Source organism: Pteropus medius, unplaced genomic scaffold, assembly GCF_902729225.1.
Source record: "Pteropus medius unplaced genomic scaffold, Ma_sr-lr_union100, whole genome shotgun sequence".
Classification (NCBI taxonomy): Eukaryota; Metazoa; Chordata; class Mammalia; order Chiroptera; family Pteropodidae; genus Pteropus; species Pteropus medius.
Window position 1 is genome coordinate 28504720 of NW_024350319.1, and position 21208 is coordinate 28525927.

A 21208-nucleotide genomic window follows, 5' to 3' on the forward strand; every position below is an offset into this window, starting at 1 on the left:
TTTTACATTTAAATTTAAGACAATGGTTGCAATAGCAACAAAATTTCAAATGTTTGCTTAGGTAGATTTGTTTTTGCAGGGGATGTTTATGATATATATTTTCAACATTATAATAGTCAACAATAGTAATTTCAACAATAGCTATATTTTAAACACAGTTATTGATATGTAATTCTAATATAGATTACAACTCTCTAACAAACTTTCTATTCCGTTAACCTAATCGGCATTTCGGTCATCACATTTTTTTGATACTCGGTTATTTCACTTATTTCCACTATTCAAACAGTTGCTTAATATTTAAAATGATAATAAAATAAAAAATTGGCATTTTAATTAGAGGCATACAAGTGGTCACAGAAAATACAAAACAACTCAAATTGGGCAGAAGAACTAGGTGGACATTGTTAACCTACTACTGCTATTGTAGTAGGTTAGCAGCTGAGAGTGGCATAAACTGGAAGAAAAGTAATTAAAATGACCAAAGAAGCTGTTGATGTGGTAAAATACAAGAATTAGACCAGAGAACAAAGCAAAAACAAAGTCTTAAAGTTTTACAAAAGTATTGATAATACAAAAATGCATTTTGAATAAATTATATTTATCACTGCAAGAATGCAAGCTTCGATCTAAACTATAAATAAGCAAATAAATAAGTGAGAAAGGGTGAAGAGTATTCAGTCAGGTAAAAAAAAAATGACACTGAGAAATGCCATACCAAGTGTAAAACAACTGCAATAATTCAACGGTGAGTGCTGAGAATGTTGGCAGTAATTTAATTGAAAGCTTTGAGCTTCATGAAAAAAATGCATTACAATCTCCATCACCCAGGAAGATGCCATTGCTAATAACTTCTCCGCTCCCTGAAGAAGACACCAGAATTCTTTTTAAAAAGTAAACTAAATGTCTCTTAAATTAATTAAAGAGATCATTAGACTGGGGTGGCTTTAATGCCAGGTCAAGCTACATAAGCAAACCAAAATATAAGCCTATATACCTCAGGGTTACAAAATTAAAATGCTAAGGACAGCCAGTCACAAACAACCAATTAGGCTTTAAGCTATAGGCAAATAATTTCCTTTCTTTGCTTCTGAGCTTTCTCTATGGTAGTGGCCGTTTCGTAAAAGTGAAAATCCTCACTAGATTTCTTTTGGTTAGTGAAAACAGGTACTAATACAGGTCTTTCCTAAAAGTGAAGTGCTGTAAGGCAAAGTGTCAGAAAGTAGGATGTGCTCTTTGCTTTATGCTGTTTTGGCTTAGGAAAGGTTTCATAGGCATGCTCACCATTTGGATAGTGAGGGAAATCTATATGTCTTTACCCTGGCTCATTTTATAGAATGGTTTGACTCCACTTGATATGAATCAATTTTTGCTCAAATAAACTAAAAAAATTTAATATGTTTTAGTTTATTTTTTAACATGTCTCACAGTGAAAAAAGTAAATAGGACTTATTACAGGCATTGATTATTATAAAGAACATTTGTATAGAATAGAGGCTTCCTTCATGATACTCCCCACAATCACTCTCACTAGGCCCCTAACCCTCTAATTCCACTTGGCCTTCAGCTAAAAGCAAAAGGACAACTGACTGCAGTAATTATCCCACCCCTTCCAAATAGAAGAAAAAAAGAAAAGAAAAACAAAAATAATGAGACCAAGTTATGCTGAGAAGAGAGTCACAGCAAACTAAATAGTCCAATGGGTCCAGACATAATCAGTTTAGAATAGTAAGTACAGCATCCTCTGTGAATTAGAGTTTCTGTCTTCAAAAGTCTCAATAAATATTTATCTTTTATTAAATATGTTAAGACATGAGTAAGTTTCTACTTTATGTGTACTAAGAAGTATTAAAATGTTTTGAACAAATACTGATTATTAAATTAATAAAGGTAAATTTACATAATACTAATCATGTCCCTGTCATCTATTTATTCAAGTGTCATTCATCTGCTGTCAGGAATTTTGAGTGTTTTAGAATAAAACTCTTGCTTTAATAATCCAAACATGCTATATTTCCATCAACAAATATTTTAATTTTTAAAAATGTCACATTAAAATTAATCTCTCTGATCTGAGTACTAACCATGCCCCATCCTGCTTAGCTTCTGAGATCACACAGAGATTTAAAGCATTCAGGGGGTTGAGGTGAGGGGGAAATTAAGAGTTGTTGCTCAATGGGTATTAAGTTTCGGTTATGAAAGATTAATAAGTTCTAGAGATTTGCTATATAAAACAGTGTATACGGTTAACAGTATGGTATTGTGCACTTTAAAATATTTTAGGATAGGTATCACATTAAGTATTCTCGCCACAAAAACAAAAGGAAAAATGAAATACAAAAAGAAAAACAAACCAGCAAAGAACACAAGGACATTTTGGGAGGTGATGAATATGTATAGTACTTTGATTGAAGTGATGTTATAAGGAATGCATGCATATATCCAAACTCATAAAAAGGTATATGCTATTTGTAATTTTTTATATCAACTGTATTGCAATAACACTTAAAAAAAAGAGATGGCTACCAAGCATACGAAAAATAATAAATAAAATTAATCTCTTTGAAGATGAACTATATTCCTCTTTCAGTACCATGAGATTCGACCTCCTCAGCCAGGCATGACTAACACTGTAAGTACACACTTGAGTTTTTCTTTTTTTTTCCTTTCCAATCAAGGCAGAAGTGACAAAATTATAGGCTCTGTCTTGGAACAATTCTTTTTAGCTCTGTATGCTAAGGGAAAGAGTCTTAAGGGGGGAAAAAAAGCATTTCAAAGTGCTTGAAAAGTACTTGAGAAAATGTGCAAGGCAGAAACAATATCCATTAGTCATTCTTGCATATAAAAAAGCAAGCCAGGGCAATAAAAAGGATTTATCCATTTAGTTCCTTCCTTAGAAATAACAAAAGAAGCACACTAAGCCCATTATTCTGAACAATTCCTTTAAAAGTAATCCATTTGCTTGGATTTTAATGATATTATTAATCATGTGTTATATTCTTTTGCATGGATTCCAATTTTATTTTTATGTGATTTTTAAATGTGTACATATTACAGAATGTCAGAATGGGTTGGGACCAAAACTTATGTAGTGTTTAGCCTTATTTTTATGGATAAAGAAAGTGAAGTTTATAGAGAATGAATGATAATAACACTTCCTGTCCCTCAAATTACCACCTTGTTAGTCACATTGTGGGACACATATTCTATCTCTCTAGATTTCAGTTCAGTCATCTTTAAAAGGAGTTGGAAAGTATCATTGCTAAAAAGATCAACCTCAACATCAATAACAAGATTATTTTTTTAAGGATACCCTCTGCCATGCACAGTTTTAAGCACTTCGCATGTATTAACTCATTTAAACCTCACAACGACCTTGTAAGATAAGTTCTATTATTAGAATAGAGCTAATTGAGGCAAAGATAATATAAGAAAATTGCCTATAGACACAGAGCTAGCAAAAGGCAGAACAATTTAGGGAGAAATTAAATCTCTCTGGGTGGAGATTACTGCTCCTGTTTTCAGTGTTTGTTCTTTTCATTTCTTGTCCTCAGCCTTCTTTTCTCACCCAGGGCAGAACAAATTCACAACACCCAATTAAACATTCTATACAGAATTAGGGTTTTATATTTACCACTTTCCCTCCATTTGTCCATGCTGACTTCTAACTACTCCCTACTATCCATTTTTAATAGACTATTTCAAATTTGTTAGCTACTTCTTATTTATCTCACTGTAATCTGCAGTTTATAGGTTAGATGTTCTATGTTTATAATATATTTAGGTCAAGGTTTTTCTTCGCAGTTCAAAATCACTTGCATCAAAATCACCTATGATGCTAGTTAAAAATGTGGACTCTATTTAAATGAATCTGAATTTTAATTAACTTCCAGGTGACCCTTATACACCCTGCAGTTTGAGGACCAATGCATAAGAATTCTTCAAGGGCAGAAATGTTTCTCTTGTGGCTATATCAGAGGTAGAGGCAGCAGCCTAGTTAAAGGCTGCTTAAGGCCTGTAACAGACTCAGCCTCTAGGACATGATCTAAGTGATTTTCTAGTGCAGGAGGAATCAACTTCAGGCTGCCTATTTTTGTCAGGCCTGCAAGCTAAGAATGGTCTGTACATTTCTGAATGGTCAAAAAAAATTGAAAGGATTATACTTTGTGACACATAAAAATGATAAGAAATTTAATTTCCAGTGTCCATAAATTCATTTTTTTTGGAACATGGCCAAGCTCATTTCATTATGTTAGGTAGCTAGTCAGACATGAGTGACAAGGGAACAAAGGAATAGGGGCCAGCCTATATACTACCCAAAGAACACCTTGTTGGTAGTTAGAGAATCCCTCCTGCATCCCCAGAGACAAAGGACAGGAGGGCCATAATCTATAGCAGGTTTAATCTGGCCATAGACACCTGTGCAAAAGGTACTACCCTAATCTGCCCACAATCTAAACCTCATTATACTGTCATTATAATACTATGTTTATGCCCAGAAGTTCATGAATCTAATTATCACAGACTGAATTCTGGTAAGCACATGCACTAGGCAAAGTGTTATACAGCAGCCAAGTGTCAATTGAAATGACCTCACGTGCCAATCACCTAGGAATGCCTTTGGAACCACACATTGTGGCCCAAATATAATTCAAACATTCCAATTTCTGGAGGTAACAGCTGTCTTCACTGAAACCATGTTCTTCCTTTGAGCATGCTCTGTCTTTCTAAAATGTACTTTTAATAAATCTTTTCTAAATCTCATTGACCTGTGATTCTTTGCTGCATTAATGAGGAAGAACAGAGGAAAAATGCTAATTACACTTCTGCACTATTATCCCCATTCCTGCCATTGGGGCAACAATGAAGTTCAAATCAGCCCCAATGGTGACAATTTGTTTACGTAATTGTCTATGGTTGTTTTTACTCTACAATGGTAGAGTAGTTGTGACAGAGACCATATAGCCCATTGAGCCTAGAATATTTACCTGATAACCCCTTAGAGAAAAGCTTGCTGATCCCTGGTATAGTAGTTCATGTCCATCTCTTTCTTAAAAAACTGTTCAAATGGGCCCAGTGAAAGTCAGAACTATAGCTTTACTTCCTGATTTTTAGATTTAAGCTCTCTATTTACTTGAATGCTTTATTTTGAATTTCAGTTAAATCAGTAGAAACATAGGATCACATATCTGTAAATGCAATTACTTAATGAGTGAATGCAATTTTTCATATGCTCTTTGGTATACTTGCGTCTAAATAGGAATATTTTGGATGACATGACATGACATTGGCTAATAATATTACAAAAGTAAGAACTAAGAGAACACAGAAAAAACTTTAAAAATAAGTATGGATTATATTTTCAATACTCTCTATCCATAGCTTTGTGTAATTTGTTTCATAGAATTCATTAGTACCTAAAATTATTTTTAAATTTATATTTTCTAATATAAGCTCTTTGAGAACTGGGATCATTTCTGACTTCGTTACTGGTATGTCTTCAAGGCCCAAAACTACTTCGTGCTGATTTGGTAGATAATACACAGTACTAATTAAGAGTATGAACTATGAAGTAGAATTCTGGTTCTACTACTTTTTGAAAGTGTGGACTTAAGTTATTCAACCTCTTTTTGCCTCAGTCTTCTCACTCTCTGTCTCCCTCTGGAAATGATGGCATTTGTAATACCAGTTACAGAGGTTACTAATGTGAAGATAAAATGAATTAAAATGTATAAAACACTTAGAAGAGGGACTCTCATGTAGTTACTTTATAAGCGTTAGTTATTAATGTTGTTTTAATAAATGTTTGTTGAATAAATATCATTTTTGCCAAATATAAATAAGGTCTTAAATTATTATCCTTATACATATTTTCGATTAATCATTTTTCATGGTCTTCAATTTTTATTATTTAGGTTTTGTTACTTTTCACTTCTATTTACTGCTGGTATGGGAATGCTACTGATATTTATGTATATATTTTTGTATGATTTTATTAAATTCACTAATGAATTCTAAACATTATAATCTGTGTGTTCTAGATGCTACTTGTTACACTTTAATATCCATTCTCTCACTCTGTAGCAATAGAACTCCTGCATATGGCCACCTGAATAAAGAGTATACTTGCTAGTCTCTTTTACATCTTAGAGTGATTGTGAGACCAAGTTTTGTTCAATGGAATTTTAGCAAAAATCATTTATGCTACTTCCTTACATTGTCTCTAAAAGTTATCCTTATATGTCTCTTCAATGCCTTCCATATCCTGCTGGCTAGAACTGGTGACAACTATGGTGGCATTTCAACTCAAAGATAGAAGTTGTGTGTGTGTGTGCATGTGAGCGTGCATATTTTGGGCCAATAAAAACTCTATCGGTAAGGAAAGATAAAAGTAAGCTGCATAAATGGATTTTATGATTTAAAACCAGCTGCATATTTTAGAAGCACTATATTGAGTTTATGCACAGATAAACTTAGTTATTTTGGTTGTTACACAGGAAGTATGTCTAAGATTATGTACTCTCCTGTGAAGTAATTCTGATATAAATGGAATGGACTTCTTTAAATTTCAAGGGGACATAACCCTTAGCAGTCAATTCAATAACCATTAAGGTTTCTGCCATCATGGTTAGAAGTATACAAAGGTAGTTGAGAACCTTGGTCTGAGCACCATGTTGGACTGCAGATTTTTCTAAGAGGTGGTCATGATGGACAGATGGAGCTTAATATTCTACTGCAAATAACTAGAAAGGCAAGGTGACTCAGGTTTGGATGTTAGCTCAGTTGAGTATGAGACATATGTCAGAGTCCCTTGGAGAACTAGCTATGATCTAAATGTCTAAAGCCATAAAATAAGACCAGAGTATAAATTGGTCCAAATATTTAGATCATCAGTGTCCTCCTATAGCAAATCCAGGACTTAGTCCTGCCCTCATGGGGCCTCCACACTGAGACTAAAATGGTCATCCCCTGAATATTGAATTTTATACCTGAAAAAATGTTTTGAGCATGTTAATTTTACTTTTAAAGAAAAATTTCTGGTAAAATTTAGTCATATTTTTCAAAACATCCATAAAACTTGCTCAATATATCTTATAGGATTTTTCTTTTTTATTTCCCAATTGTAGTTAGTGCTTTCAAATTGGAAAATAACATACTTGTTTTATCAATATATTATTAAATAAGGAGATATTCTCAACACTAAGTGTTAATTAAAAATTTTTCAATTAAGACAGAAAGGTAAGATGATTTTTACCTGTGCAGTTAAGAACTTGGCTTTTCCCAAAGAGAATTTAAACCTTTGCTTTTGGGAAGTAATCTATATCATATCAGCTAGAAATATCTTTGCTTAGGAAGAGATCTGGCCATAGCGGATCTCAGTATTGGGCTGGCCATATTTAATAGTCTTATTTTAGGGGCTGGTTAGGCCAGAAAGACCTACCATATGATTTAGGATGGTTTGTGTCTTGACCTGGAGGCTGATATCAACCACATGGACAAATAATTAATGATGCTTCTGTAATAAAACCTCAATAAAAAACTCTGGATACTCAAAACTTGGATGAGCTTCCCAGGTTGGTAGTACTCTGCATATATTATCACATGTCAATTTTAGGAGGGTAATGCATCCTGAAGACAATGGAAGTTTAGTGTTTGAGACCCTCCCAGACTCTGCCCTATGTGTTGCATTCTTTGGCTAATTTTGATCTGTATCATTTCCCTGTAATAAGCCATAACTGTGAGTATACAGCTTTCAGTGAGTTCTGTGAGTACTTCTAGTAAATTATAGAACCTGAGTGTAGATTTGGGAACCCCTCAAACTTGCAGTTGGTGTCAGAAGTGAGGTCAGTGTTGTGAAGGATCGTGCCCTCAGACTTTGAGTTGGCTCACTACTGGCCATGGTGTTATGGATTGAATGTTTCTGTCCCTCCAATGTGTTGATCATGGAAGGTAGAGCCTTTGGGATATGTTTAATTCCAACTTAACATTTGGCAGTTTAAACGCAGAATAATTTAACTAATTGATTTAATGTTTTATTAATTTAGTTAATACCTGTTTTAGCTCTGTCAATATAATGAAGCTATGAATCTTAAAATAATCCATAGAAATATAACAAATATGAAGATGTCATAATTAATTTAAATAACTTTTAGAAGGTAAACTGTTGATTTAGAAACAGAGTTTTCATGTCTAAAGAAATTTTGATATTAAGAGAAAGGCCAGGCAGTCTAGTGGCTACTGTTAAATATTCAAATTTGGAGTCACATATCCTGGTTTTGGATTCCTGCTTGACTTGTGATAATATGCAAAACATTTCACTTAGTTCTTCTAAACCTCAGTTTCCTCATTTGAAAAATGCTAGTAATAATTATACTTTTCTCATAAGTTAATTGTGATGATTAACTGAAAAATATGTGTGTGTGTTTGAGGGGGTATATAGTGCTCACCATGGTTCCAGGCATACAGTAATCTACCCCGCAAAAGGGCAGATCCTATTATTTTTACCAATTGTGTAAGTAAATTGCAAAGTCATTTATAAAATTCATGTAGTGCTACAGAATCTAAGAAACAAATGACATACAGTACTTATTTATACAATGAAAGGAAATTTAGTCCTAGGTATAAAATAATGTTATTTTGTTTATCATCAAGTTCAAGTTATTAACAGAAAAGAGTTTTTATCTACTCAACTAATAACTACCTGATGTTGGCCTTTGAGTGTAATAATAGCAATACAACTTTAGTACTTCAAGTTGACAACATTTTTTGTATATTATTTCATCCAAATATTATGAATTCTTTGAATGATAGGTCATTACAAAATTTATTAATCTTCTGTTTCACAGATGAAAAAACTGAGGTGGAGAGGGGTTTAATAAATTACCAAATGTCATCTAATTAGTAATAGATAAAGGACTCAAACTAGAATCTTTTGACTTCAAGTTAGATATTCTTTTTTTTTTTTACTTTGTATCTTTCTTATAAAATTTCATTAAAATATATACCATTTAAATTCTTAAAAAGATAAGTAATCTTTCTCCTAAGAATACTGTATCTAGTAAGCACATGGGTAAAATTAAATGGGTCAATTTATGATGTTTTTGATCAAAATATTAATATCAAGCTTGATCTTGCTATTAAGAGAAAGAGAATAAAAGCAGTTCATAATCTCCATGTGCAAAGATAAAACAACCATGTCTCCTATACCAAGCAAAATGAACCCTATGCTTTCATCAGAGGAGAGATTTATTCAAAACAGAAAAGAGAGTCTGAAATACTGCAAACAGATTTCATATGTCTATACACAACAGGAGACAATTTTATCCTATATTTTAAACAATTGCTTCACACAGGCCTTGGAAATAGTAAAAATAGTGAAAGTAGCAAACAGCAATTCCTTAAACTCTCTTTTCGTTGTTGAGTTTTAACATAGTTGTCTTATGACATCTTGATTTCCTTTTATTTGGAAAAGATTCTTTGTACTGGAATAGTACAATTATCAACAATAAAGAAGGCATTTTCTATTGATGATAACTTAGGTAATTTAGTTTCTACACTTATCTTTACAATGCAGTATCATCATAAAGGATAATCTAGAGGTATAATAAGGAATTGTAGGCATCTGTGAATAGCTGCCTGTTTGAGAATGCTGAAAATTTGAGTTTACCATTATAAAGCGAAAAAAGAATATCGTTCAACTATCATTAAACAGGAAGACTAGGTTCTCACTAAGGGGGTCCATTGGAAACTCGTAACAGTTTGCAGGTAAGCTAAGAATATCATCAGACAGTTTTATGTTATCTTCAAGAGATATAACTTTGGAGCTGCAAGGATGTCATTACCTTATGCAAATACTGTTATTAAAGAAATACTATTTTCTGGTAAGTTCAGTCACGGTGACTTGCATCAAATGCTAATCAAACAAAAAACTTGTATTTGAATTTCTGTTAGAATGTTAATTAAAAGTTAGTCATAGAATTACTAATAATGAAAATGGTTTCATGTATTTACTAATGATTAAAATAAGCTAACTAGCTGAATTAGGATATGTAGTATGCATAAATATAAGGAAATTAGAAAGTCATAAGATTAATCATTTTTATAAAGGGAATGACAGACATAAAATATTAAACCTGCTTTTATTTTATAGAACTGGGAAAGATAGAATTTAAAGATGAGTAATTGACAAAGGCCTATCAAGATTAATAATATCTCTTTTAGAATTCTGAAATAATTTAATAACTTTAGATGAGTACTGCTATCAGTTACCCCAAGGCAAATTCCTTTAATAAGCACTGCCCAACAACTCTCTCACTTTCTGCATGATTTTCTGGATCATCTTCAGCTATTAAATTTATTTCTAACTATTAAAATATAGCTGAGTTACTTATGGATTTCAGGAGCTTCCTGATTTTTACCCCTATTAAGTTTTATGGAAACATTTCACCTCTGGATTTATTCCAAATGACCAAAGACATCTGAGACCATTTTAATTTCATATTTGTATCTCTTCCTCCTAAATTATGATGAATAACAGAACTTCATAGGTTTAGATAAGGAAATACTGTTGTAGAATTCTAATTGTTTCAATTGCTAAGTGCTGTGGAAACTGGTTTTGTTTACTTTGCTAGGGTAACAGTGGGAACTTCCTCTGGGTCTACCATCCTACACTAAAATCGCCTTGCATAGTTTTACTGGCTCCTCACCATTTCCTACATTATCTTATTCTCAGTCTCCTTAAGCTGAAAAAAAGTAACTCTGTTCCACCTCCCTTAGCAGATAACCCTTGTTTCTTTGAGAAGACTCTCTAATAAAAGTCCTGTCTTCTTTCCTCATTCATCTCTACACTACACATTCCATTCTTCTTCCTCCATTTCTCAGACGAAGTCGTTCTACTACTTGCAATTGATCTTGAAACCATGCTTACCCTCTACTGGGTTGCCCTACTTTGTTTTTTCCTTCTTTCTTTCCATTGGCTCTTCTTTGTTGCCAACATCTCATAAGAATATTACTCGACAGCTCTCATTTTAAAATTTCTAATTAACTCAAATTCTTTTCATTACAGCTATTCTCTTTCCATTACAATTTATAAAGGGGCCAAATATGTGATGACAGAAAGAAATCTAATTATGGGCAGTGAACACACAATGCATATTGTATACCTGAAACTTATTGGATTTTGTTAACCAATGTCACCATAGTATAAAATAAATTAAAAAAAAACAAACAAACCTGTCTTTCCAAACATTTCCAGTGATCTCTTAATCATGAGTCTAATCACCTCATATTAGACATACCCTACATACCTTTGGGAAATATTTGACACTGCTGACAACTTTCAATCCCTACACTTAAAACTCTCTCTCTCTCTCTCTCTATTTCTTTATCACTATCATTTTTTTTCTTCAAAGACTCTTGACTTTCTTGAGTTTCACATCTCTCATTGCTCCTTTCCAGCCTCTTATTGGCTTTTTTGGGTAGGTTTCACCTTTGCCTGTATCTATTCATCTTTTCAACATTTTCATTCATTTCCATTGATACAACTGAGTACTAGTTTTTAACCCAACTCAAAAGATTGTTTTGATCATTAAATGGCATAATGCATTTAAAACAATAGCCATGGTCCATCCATGGTCCTATAAAGCCCCCCAAACATGTTTCCTCTACCTCTTCTCACTATCCTGATCCAGTTTATTTCTGAATGTGAATGGACTCTATTTCCCCATGAAAGCTCTTTAACTTTTTTTTAGGAAATTAGATTTCAGGGATAAAGCTGATTGTAGATGAAATACAATGAAATGTTAATTTCTTTAAGAAAATTATAATTGAAAGTTAGTAAATTCAGTGGTTGGAATAAACAAACAAGATATGAAAAATGCAGTTCAGCCTACAACTAAATATGCCATTTCAAGTATAATGTAGAAAAGCTTTTAAAATAAGCACACCTGTGTATTCATTTTAAATTAGTCTGTCAATTGAATTTTTACTGTAGCTCCTGAATGATCTATTTATTCCTCTTTGCATGTCTTTTTATTGTACATAATTTGTCATTTCCAGTTTTAAGCAGTAACGGAAATACTCTGCAAGAAATACAGGCTATATTGTATTTTCTTTATCTAAGTAGTCTGGACTCACTTTTTTAGGATAATGGCCTGGAAAATGTATTCAATGTTAACAATAAATAACAATGTTCCTGTGTGGGGCAAAAAGTAACAGCAAACTTTGATTGTATATATCTATGTATATGCATATCCATATACATATGTATTTATAATATTGCTTTGGTTCTTTCATTTATATTTATGTTTTCCATTATTAAAAAACAGTACCTTAACTATCATATACATTTTTTACCTTTAACTTTTGGAGGTATCATTGGTCTGCAAAATTAAAAATATGATTATATCTCTTCCCTCCTTAAAAACTCTTTGTTGATTCACTATTGCCTACAGGAAGAAGTCCATGCTCTAGGTATCCCTAACTCAGATCTGCCTCTCTGCAGCCTTGTCCCCTTCACTACTCCTGCTTGCTTTCCTCTTCTTCTTCCAAGTCCATCTTGTAAGCTCTTTATAGTCACCCTTGAGATTCTTGGTAATTTTTTTTTCTCTAGAAAGTTTTTAAAAATATTTTTTCAGCTCTATTGAAATACAAGTGACAAATAATATTGTGTAAGTTTAAGATGTAAAATGAGGTGACTTGATATATGTATATATTTTGAAAGGATTATCACAGTGTTAGTTAACACATCCTTCACCTCACATAGTTACTTTTTCTTTTTTTCTGTTTTGGTGGTGAGAACATTTAAGATCTATTCTCATGGCAAAATTTAAGTATAAGACACAATATTGTTAGCTCTGGTCACTGTGCTATACATTAGATCCCCTAATAAGAGCCTTTAATCTTATTCATCTTGTAACTGATAGTTTGCATCCTTTGATCTGGATCGTATTTCCCCATTTCCCTCAACCCCTCAGCCCCTGGCAACCACTAGTCTACTCTGTGTCTATGAATCTGACATTTTTACATTCTATATATAAGCGAGGTCATACAGTATTCGTCTTTCTCTGTCTGTCTTATTTCATTTAGTGTAAGTTCCTCAAGATTCATCCATGTTCTTGCAAATAGTATGATTTCTTTTGGAAGATTTTTTTAACACCAGCTGTTTTTCCTCATTCATGCCCATACAATTAATTACTCTCTTTTGTAATACTATTAAACCTTATACCTACTTTCATTTTCACATTAGTGATAGTGTTTATAATTATGTTTTTGTGGTACAATGTACCTAACATAAAATTTACCATTTTAACTATTTTTATGTATACAGTTTACATTGTTATGGAAACATCACTTTCATCTTCAGAACTTTTTTCATCTTCCTGAACTGAAACTCCACTCCCATTAAATACTAATTCTCCTTTATAATTACTTTCTACCATGTCTATCTCCCATACTAGATGGGAAAGAACTATTGGTTTATTAGTATGAGTTTTATTATTATATGTTTATATTCAGTACTTAATACAATGACTGACAAACAAAATATACATAATAAAATATTTGTTAAATTAAAGTGTCATGATGAAAATTACAGATTAATTTGCCAGCCAGCCATATCAGATTATGTCAGCTCTGAAGCTTTATTCCCATCTAGCCTAACACTTTACAAAAAGAAAACAAAAATAGAATAACTCTCAGTGGTGTTCAGTTCACCATAAACAAACAAACAAACAAACAAACAATAACAACAACAACAACAAATTATACCTTCACTGCTTTCTCATTTTATAAAGTATGAATTCTGATTTTGAACATGGTATTCAGGGCCCTCTAAAAACAACCTCTCCCCTCTTCACATCTACACCTTTTCACACCCTGATTCTTACCAATGCAACATCAGCCATTATTCCTGAAACAATTAATTTCAGGTTTTCTTAATCATCCTGTCTGCTCAATCTGAAATGTTTTCCCCCAGTTTTGAAGTCAAATCATAGTTTTCCTTCAAGGGTGAAGACTTCTCTAATCCTTTGTTTCAGAATAAATATGCTTCTCCTCTCTGCTCTTGTGTATTTTGGTTGGGCCTCTATTTTGCATTTATTTAGTTTTGCACTACATTGCGACTCACTTGTCTTTATATGTTCATCTCCATCGGTTGAGAGCAAATTACATAAAAATTTACATAAAGTTTCATTTATCATTTTATTTTTTCCTACTCCTCCTGTCAGAGACTCACAGAATTTTCTGCATATGGTAGTTACTCAATAATTATATTTTGAAAGAACACACATTTTATTCATTTGATGCATATGATTAATGTATTACTCTTTATTGAGCTTGACTAAGGTTGTTCAAATTCTCTATTAAGGGAATAGCCAAGGAACAATGTGCAAACACTGGTCAGAACAAACTCTATGCAATAAAATTTGACAAGTATATATTGATCACAAGGTTTATATCACTGTACTGAGTGAGATAAATACAAATGAGCAAGATGCAGTCCATTTTCTCAGGGAACTAACAACCTAGGCTTAAGCAGGTATATAATTAACCCTAAAACTTGTTGAAAAGTCATAATAAATGCTGAAGCAATAAGCTCTAGCAACTTAAACTAAGGAGCAATGACTGTTGGCAAGAAATCATTAAATAGCTCATTAAAATTATGGTGATGTCTGAACTTTAGTTTAAATGGGGAAGTATAATTTCAGTGGGTGAATTGGAGTTGTGGAGGCATTCCAAGAGAAACATTAGCATAAATAAGATTTAGAGGCAAGAAAAATGTTGGCTGCTTTCAAAAATAATGAATCCTATAATTTAACAGAAACTTAGAAATGACTCAGTGAGGGCTAGTAGGAGTTAAAGCTGGATTTGTAGGTTAAGACTGAAGAGGTTCTCAGTGGTATATTATAGGTCCATGTAATATATATCATTATACATATATTAATAGAGTATATTATTTACGTTATTAATATTTTACTCTCTAAGCTTACTATATGAACTCAGGAAACAAATAGATTTGAATTATAAAGGATGCTTGTAAATACACTGTAATTTTAATTTAAAGTCTGAAGTATCAAATGAAAATTTCCCCAACCCCTGACTCATTTAGCCACATGCAGAAATTTTGTAACTGATTATTTTTGTCTATCTTATATAATTTTATTTGACTCTTAAGAATGTATTCTTAAATAACTTTCTCTTTTTCAATAAAAATTTTCTCTTTATTTCTAAAATATCCTCTTCAATTACTTTCTCTAATATCCAAATTTCATCGAGTTCCCCTTTTTAAAGCTGCCAATAGTATGGATTTTTCTAAACCAATTTGTCAGGTCTCTAAACGTATCTTGTTATTATCAATAAATGATGGTTTACTTACAAAATTTTTTTGTACCTATTGCTGTTACTATAGAGAATCAAGAACTCAAATTGTGGGTGTCTTCTGATGTTATTTTTAGTATTTCATTATAAATTGCATTATGAAGTAAAAGCTGACTTTTTCTATTTACTTTCTTTAAAAATCACTAATTATTTATAAACAATTTATTATTAGAAAATTAAGGTACCTTTTAATTTAGTTAGTTTTTAACTGGATCTGTGCCTACCTAAGTAGGAATTCAGGTTAGGCTCCATGGAAATTAATTACAATCAACAACAACAAATACATTGAAGTTAATAATGAGTGCACAATTACTTTTCTCTTATTTATATAAATCATTTAAAACAAAACAAAAGCACTCAGAAAGGCTGCGATATTTTGAGAGTCATTTTAATGATTAAAATGTATTTAATCTACGTGCAAGCAATCAAATGTACCATATTGCCTACAAGAGACTACAGTAATATTTGAGGGCTAAAACTGTAATAAAGACAATGGTCAAAAATTGTTTCTCCACTTTTGTTCTCAAGTGCTGATATCCCATGTTATGTGTAATTGAACTATTCAGTTGCCATTTCTGGAGCAAATTTTCAGAACTTCACCTGTATATATGGAACATTTTTATTTCAGCGTTAATATTTCAGCCAAGTGGTCTCATTATACCTTTGTTTATGACAAATAGAAATTTTATTACTGCAATACTAAGCAAGGCTTTCATATTAGTGGTTCCAAACCTTTTTTTGCTTGTACTTATCAATAAACTACTTTGAGGGATTTACTGAAAATAAATGTAAACATACATGATAATCAAAGTTAACAATGATGAAATACAAAATGAATAAACATTTAAAATTTTCTTCTTGAACACTCAGTAATAAGCAGTCACTTTATAGATAATTTTATATATTCTGTCTCATAAAGGGACTGGGGTTTTTTCTTGTCAGTACCTATTATCTTAGAGTTTCTTTTCTTCTACAGTGACTGGGAGGTACCAATCTTTTACTTTTTATTTTTTAGAAACATCAAGTTTGCTAAACTGATCTGGTTACCAAAAAGCTTTCTCTCTACATCTTTTTCAAACGATTATGCCACTATTTATGCTTTTAATACTACTAGCCTTTAATTAATGGAACTCGTTCTTCCTGTAGTTAAAAGTCTATTATTTCTAAAGCTTAAATTGTTAAACCTGAAACAAACATAAGCATATATAAACTACTCAATCGCCCTCGCTTATTTTAAAGAATGAGGATCTTGTACTGGATAAGAATTTTAGCCTGGTTTGAAAATGTGTATATTTTTTTTGTGTGTGTAATGCAAATGTAAATATTATTTTGTTAAGAATACCTTGATAATACATAATTAATTGCATTAACTTTCTACTTCTTTAATTATTTAAAAGTAGAAAGATTTTGCTAAATTATTTTAGTTTGTCTACTATTGGTAATAAAAATATTTATACTACTGAAATAAGCTTCTTCCAAAGAACTTGCTTTGTAAATAAAATGTGTATATGTGTGTGTGTGTGGAAGAGAGAGAGAGAGAGAGATAGATAGGGCTATTTTAGTGGCCTACACAGATTAAATTTGTTGTGTACATTTATATATATTTTTAATATATATTATAATGACCCAAGTTCATTTGTACACTAACCAAAAGAAGTAAAATCTTCTAAAGAAAAACAACTTTTTAAAACTCAGAGATAATTATAAAATACTTTCTTAGCATCATGAATGACAGTAATATAAATGGATTCAATGATGCCACTAAACACGGGCACAATGCTTTTAGAAGATAACAGTAAGGACCTGAGGGGAAATATATTTATATCACCAAGGAATGAACTTGATTTGTAACATTTTTAAGTTTAACAGATATTTTGCATGTTTTCCAATTTCGGAGCTGTGTTTTACTTCTCAAAATGACTGGCATTCTGACTGTAGTCTTTCTAAATCCCCATCTCACTAGCTCTTGATAATTTTCCTTTCATCTCTTAGTGGCAGATCTGAATGACCAGAAATGAGAAGACATAATTCTGGCAACTAGTTTCAACAGGGCTCGTTCAGTGGCATATACAGAATGTAATTTATTTTTCTGACAGTTTTAATAAAAGTGACGTGAAACACAAGGGATATAATGTTAGCGATATTGCACCTCAAAAGAGGAGAAAGTTTGGTATGTTACCTCCTGATTAGCAGCAGCTAGTTCTTCTTCCAGTGCAGAGACTCTTTCTAAAGAAACCCTCAGTCGCTCCCTTACCTAGAAGAAAAATCAAAATATGTGCCGTAATGTACATCCCATACACATTAAACTGTGCTGAATCTATCATTAGCATTATCAGAGACAGTCACATTTGGCTATTATTAAAGTATTTATAGCACCAAGTGCTCAGGAATACTATGAATACATTTTCACCTCATAATGTCACTGTATCAAGGGATTTCCTTGTAATCATGTCGTTTTAGTGTTTCAATGATAGATTTTCCAGTGAGGTTGGAGATCGACCCGTCTTGTTCTCAATTTTGATGCATTGTAAGTGGAGGCAAAGTTCAAAAGTATATTATGAATTCATCTGAAAAATAGTCACCGATTAAGCATAAGACATAGGCAAAAAACTTAGTCTCTATTTTTAAAAAATAATAAATAAGTTTTCATTTGGCATTTACTACCTAAGTTCAAAAATTATTTGTCTAAAAGCAAAGGATTTTTAGAATTTGAAAAATGTTGTTCACTGCTCACGCCTTTTTATTAATTAGAGGTCTATATTGTTCATGAGGGATTGGAAACTCTTTAATTAGTCTAAAATTCCTAACTAGCTTCCAGACATCAAAGGTTAAATCATTATATTTTATAGAACAAAGGACTCTGTAAACATTCAGTTTGAAAATAATTATAATTTGCAAATGTTTCATACATAAAAGAAACTCAAAGTGTTTTTTTTATTTTCGTCTTCTTAAAACTTATAAAATTGTTATGTTTGTTACATATTTGGATCAACAAGTATGCTGTATATTACACTGATCTAAAAAGATAAATATGTTTACCATGTAAAAAATATTACATTTATGAAAAAAATTCAGAGAAATAAATTTGAATGAATTAAAATGAATTACTATAGCAGCTTAATTTTCCTTGGGAAAAAAAATCATTAAAATTTATAGCTTCAATGCAATTTATAATGAGTTTTTGAGCATTTATGAATTAACACAGATTTTTCCATAGAAATATTATAGTATTTGTGTAGTGAATATTTATTTTAATATACAATTATATTTTTATAAACTTTAATTTTATTAATTTGTTGATAATGTATTTTAATGAATGGTATTTTTATTTTTTGTAGTAAGATTTAACTAGAAACATACATTAAGTATATAAAATATACAAAAGCATATGTATCAATTTTGGAGTTAGAGTTATAACAGTATGTTCCAATTAGCAAACAAACAAAAAGCACTAATGTTTTATTAATCTAAAATCTAATTTAAAATTTTTAAAAGACGATCATATTTTTGTACTGTATAATGATATCTGGTATATATTCAGGTGACTGGCTGCACTTAACTCCTGAAATACATCTTGAATAATAAATATATTTGAGTGGAGTTTCATATTAATTATATTTTATTATGCTCAAATTCTCTGAAAATTAATAATTATATGTACATAAATGGACATTTAATTTCAAAGACATTTGATTACACAGAATCTTTCATGCTACCTAGGTGTGCTAGATAGACTTTCAAGTACCAGTACTGTTAGACAAATATCTAATTGTTCATAAAAATGCATAAAACTAATGCAGATTAATAACTGAAAAAGAGCTACTTGGAAAGAATTCTTTGATGATTTGACTTGGGGAATGCTTTTTATGAACATCTTGAATAGTTGCAAAAGAAACAAATATCCCAAAGGCATGAAAATGAGGAGGACTGCTTATATGTGGAATGCAGATAACAATAAAAATCTTAGTAGATGTGCCTGGTATTTAACAGGTATGATTGTAAAGTTTTATGTCGACTTCCTAAAATACCAACTATAAAATATAGGTGTTCTGATAAAGGTCTAGAAATCCTAGTTGAGAACAGCAATATGAAATGGTCTAAATATAAGTTAATGATCTCACACAACACAACACTGATCAGATTACATTTACATTGCTGCGAAGAGGTTAAAGTACCATATTTTAAAAGATATATTAACACACTGGAATGTTTCTAAAAGAGTCATTCAAGTCACATAAGGAATAGCTGAAACCAGGCTATCTTGTAGGTTAAAATATCTTCCTGACTTTCTTTGCTCAACTAAAAATCATAGAAACTGTTTCAAACTGTTTCCTATTTACCACAAGTTAAAAATTTATATTCTCATTATATTGAGCTTTCAATGATATGAAAATAGAATCACCCCTCGATAAATTTAGAACAGCATTTACAACTGGAGATTTTATTAACTACAAAGTAATAAATCTGAAGCTGTCATTATAAGAAAATAAAAACAATGTCTGAATATATTTTGAATTAATGTAATAAATGTAAAAATTAGTAATATAAATATCAATACATTATGATATGAATGTTTTATACACATTTATATAAGGAAAAAAGGGGTAGGATCCAAAGGGGTAATTTTTCTAGGGTATAAAGAATCCTAACATTTTACCTGTGTACATAGATGGAACTCCACTGGTAGAAAAAAAAATATATCTCTGACAAGGCTTTTAGGTTTTTGCTCTGCTCTGAGCATAGCATTAGCAGAATGCCATAATTATCTTTATTTTTCTTGTTGGATTTGGTGTTCTTTTTTTCCTCCTAAATATAAGTACATAGTTGACAGCCTTAGCTCTATACTTAACTTTTTAAATATTTTTACTATTTAACCATGTTTAATTAATCTATTTTTGCATAGTCTTTAAGTTACGATATGTTGATTACTTATTTATGGAGCTACAATGTTACCCCAAAATATATTAGTTATGTATATCTACAATATTTGATTTTTAATTTTATCTGCTACATTTATTTTCTTCATAATGGTATAAAAATAAAGAGAAAGATTTTTTTCTTTCTCAAAAGATGGTTTAAAGCCACAAAAATTTTACTTCTGGAAATTAAAATAAGTCCCTAAAATGACAAATGTGTTTCAGGATGAAAGGAACTTTGATGGGAGAAGCATACATTTAAAATGAAATTAAGCCATGGCAAGGTTTCATTTTGGAATTATCAATCTTGCAACAAAAAACATTGTGAGGAAATCTTTGTAGAAGTTCAAATCCAGTTTTAACATTGTGGTATTAGATCATGGAAATAACTGTGGAGTGCATATATATTTAATATTTTATGATATTTTCCATACATATTAAATATGTACTCTTTTAAAAAATAGTCGCTGAGTGATTGCAAAACACATTTATATTTTTAATTTCTTCTAGCCCATGGAATTGGTGAACCTGTTGGAGAGTGATGTCAAAAGTATTGTTGGTCTTAGCTAATTGTGAAAATTCTACCCTACGATCAGTGGATGTATAAATGAGCATATGAAGACTGCCAGTCATTATAATTGTCCATAGTCATGATCAATTTTTTATACTTTTTTTTACATCTTCATGTAAATCCTGTATGATAAAGTTGGTAGTTTCTTGTGCTCAAGATATGGTTAATTGCACCTTTATTTGATCTTTTCAATATTTTAATATAATATCCATTGCACTTAAATTAGAATATTGTAACTACTAGTTTATATGTCTATCTCCCCACCCCTTCTTGCCCCCACGAGGAGCTGTGAGATATTCTTAGGGAAATTGTCCATAAAGATGCTTAGGGCCATATTAATCCCTCA

The 21208-nt window shown here is 31.4% G+C and overlaps 1 protein-coding gene across 5 annotated transcripts in view; it reads right to left on the bottom strand.

The window, feature by feature from the left end:
• Positions 1–21208, bottom strand: part of PPFIA2 (PPFI scaffold protein A2) — a 418570-nt gene that overhangs the window by 144081 nt on the left and 253281 nt on the right. For all 5 annotated transcript variants that reach the window (XM_039838929.1, XM_039838927.1, XM_039838928.1 and 2 more), the window contains exon 5: positions 17555–17629. In XM_039838929.1, the coding sequence (XP_039694863.1) occupies positions 17555–17629 (75 nt within the window). The remainder of the gene's footprint in view (positions 1–17554; positions 17630–21208) is intronic.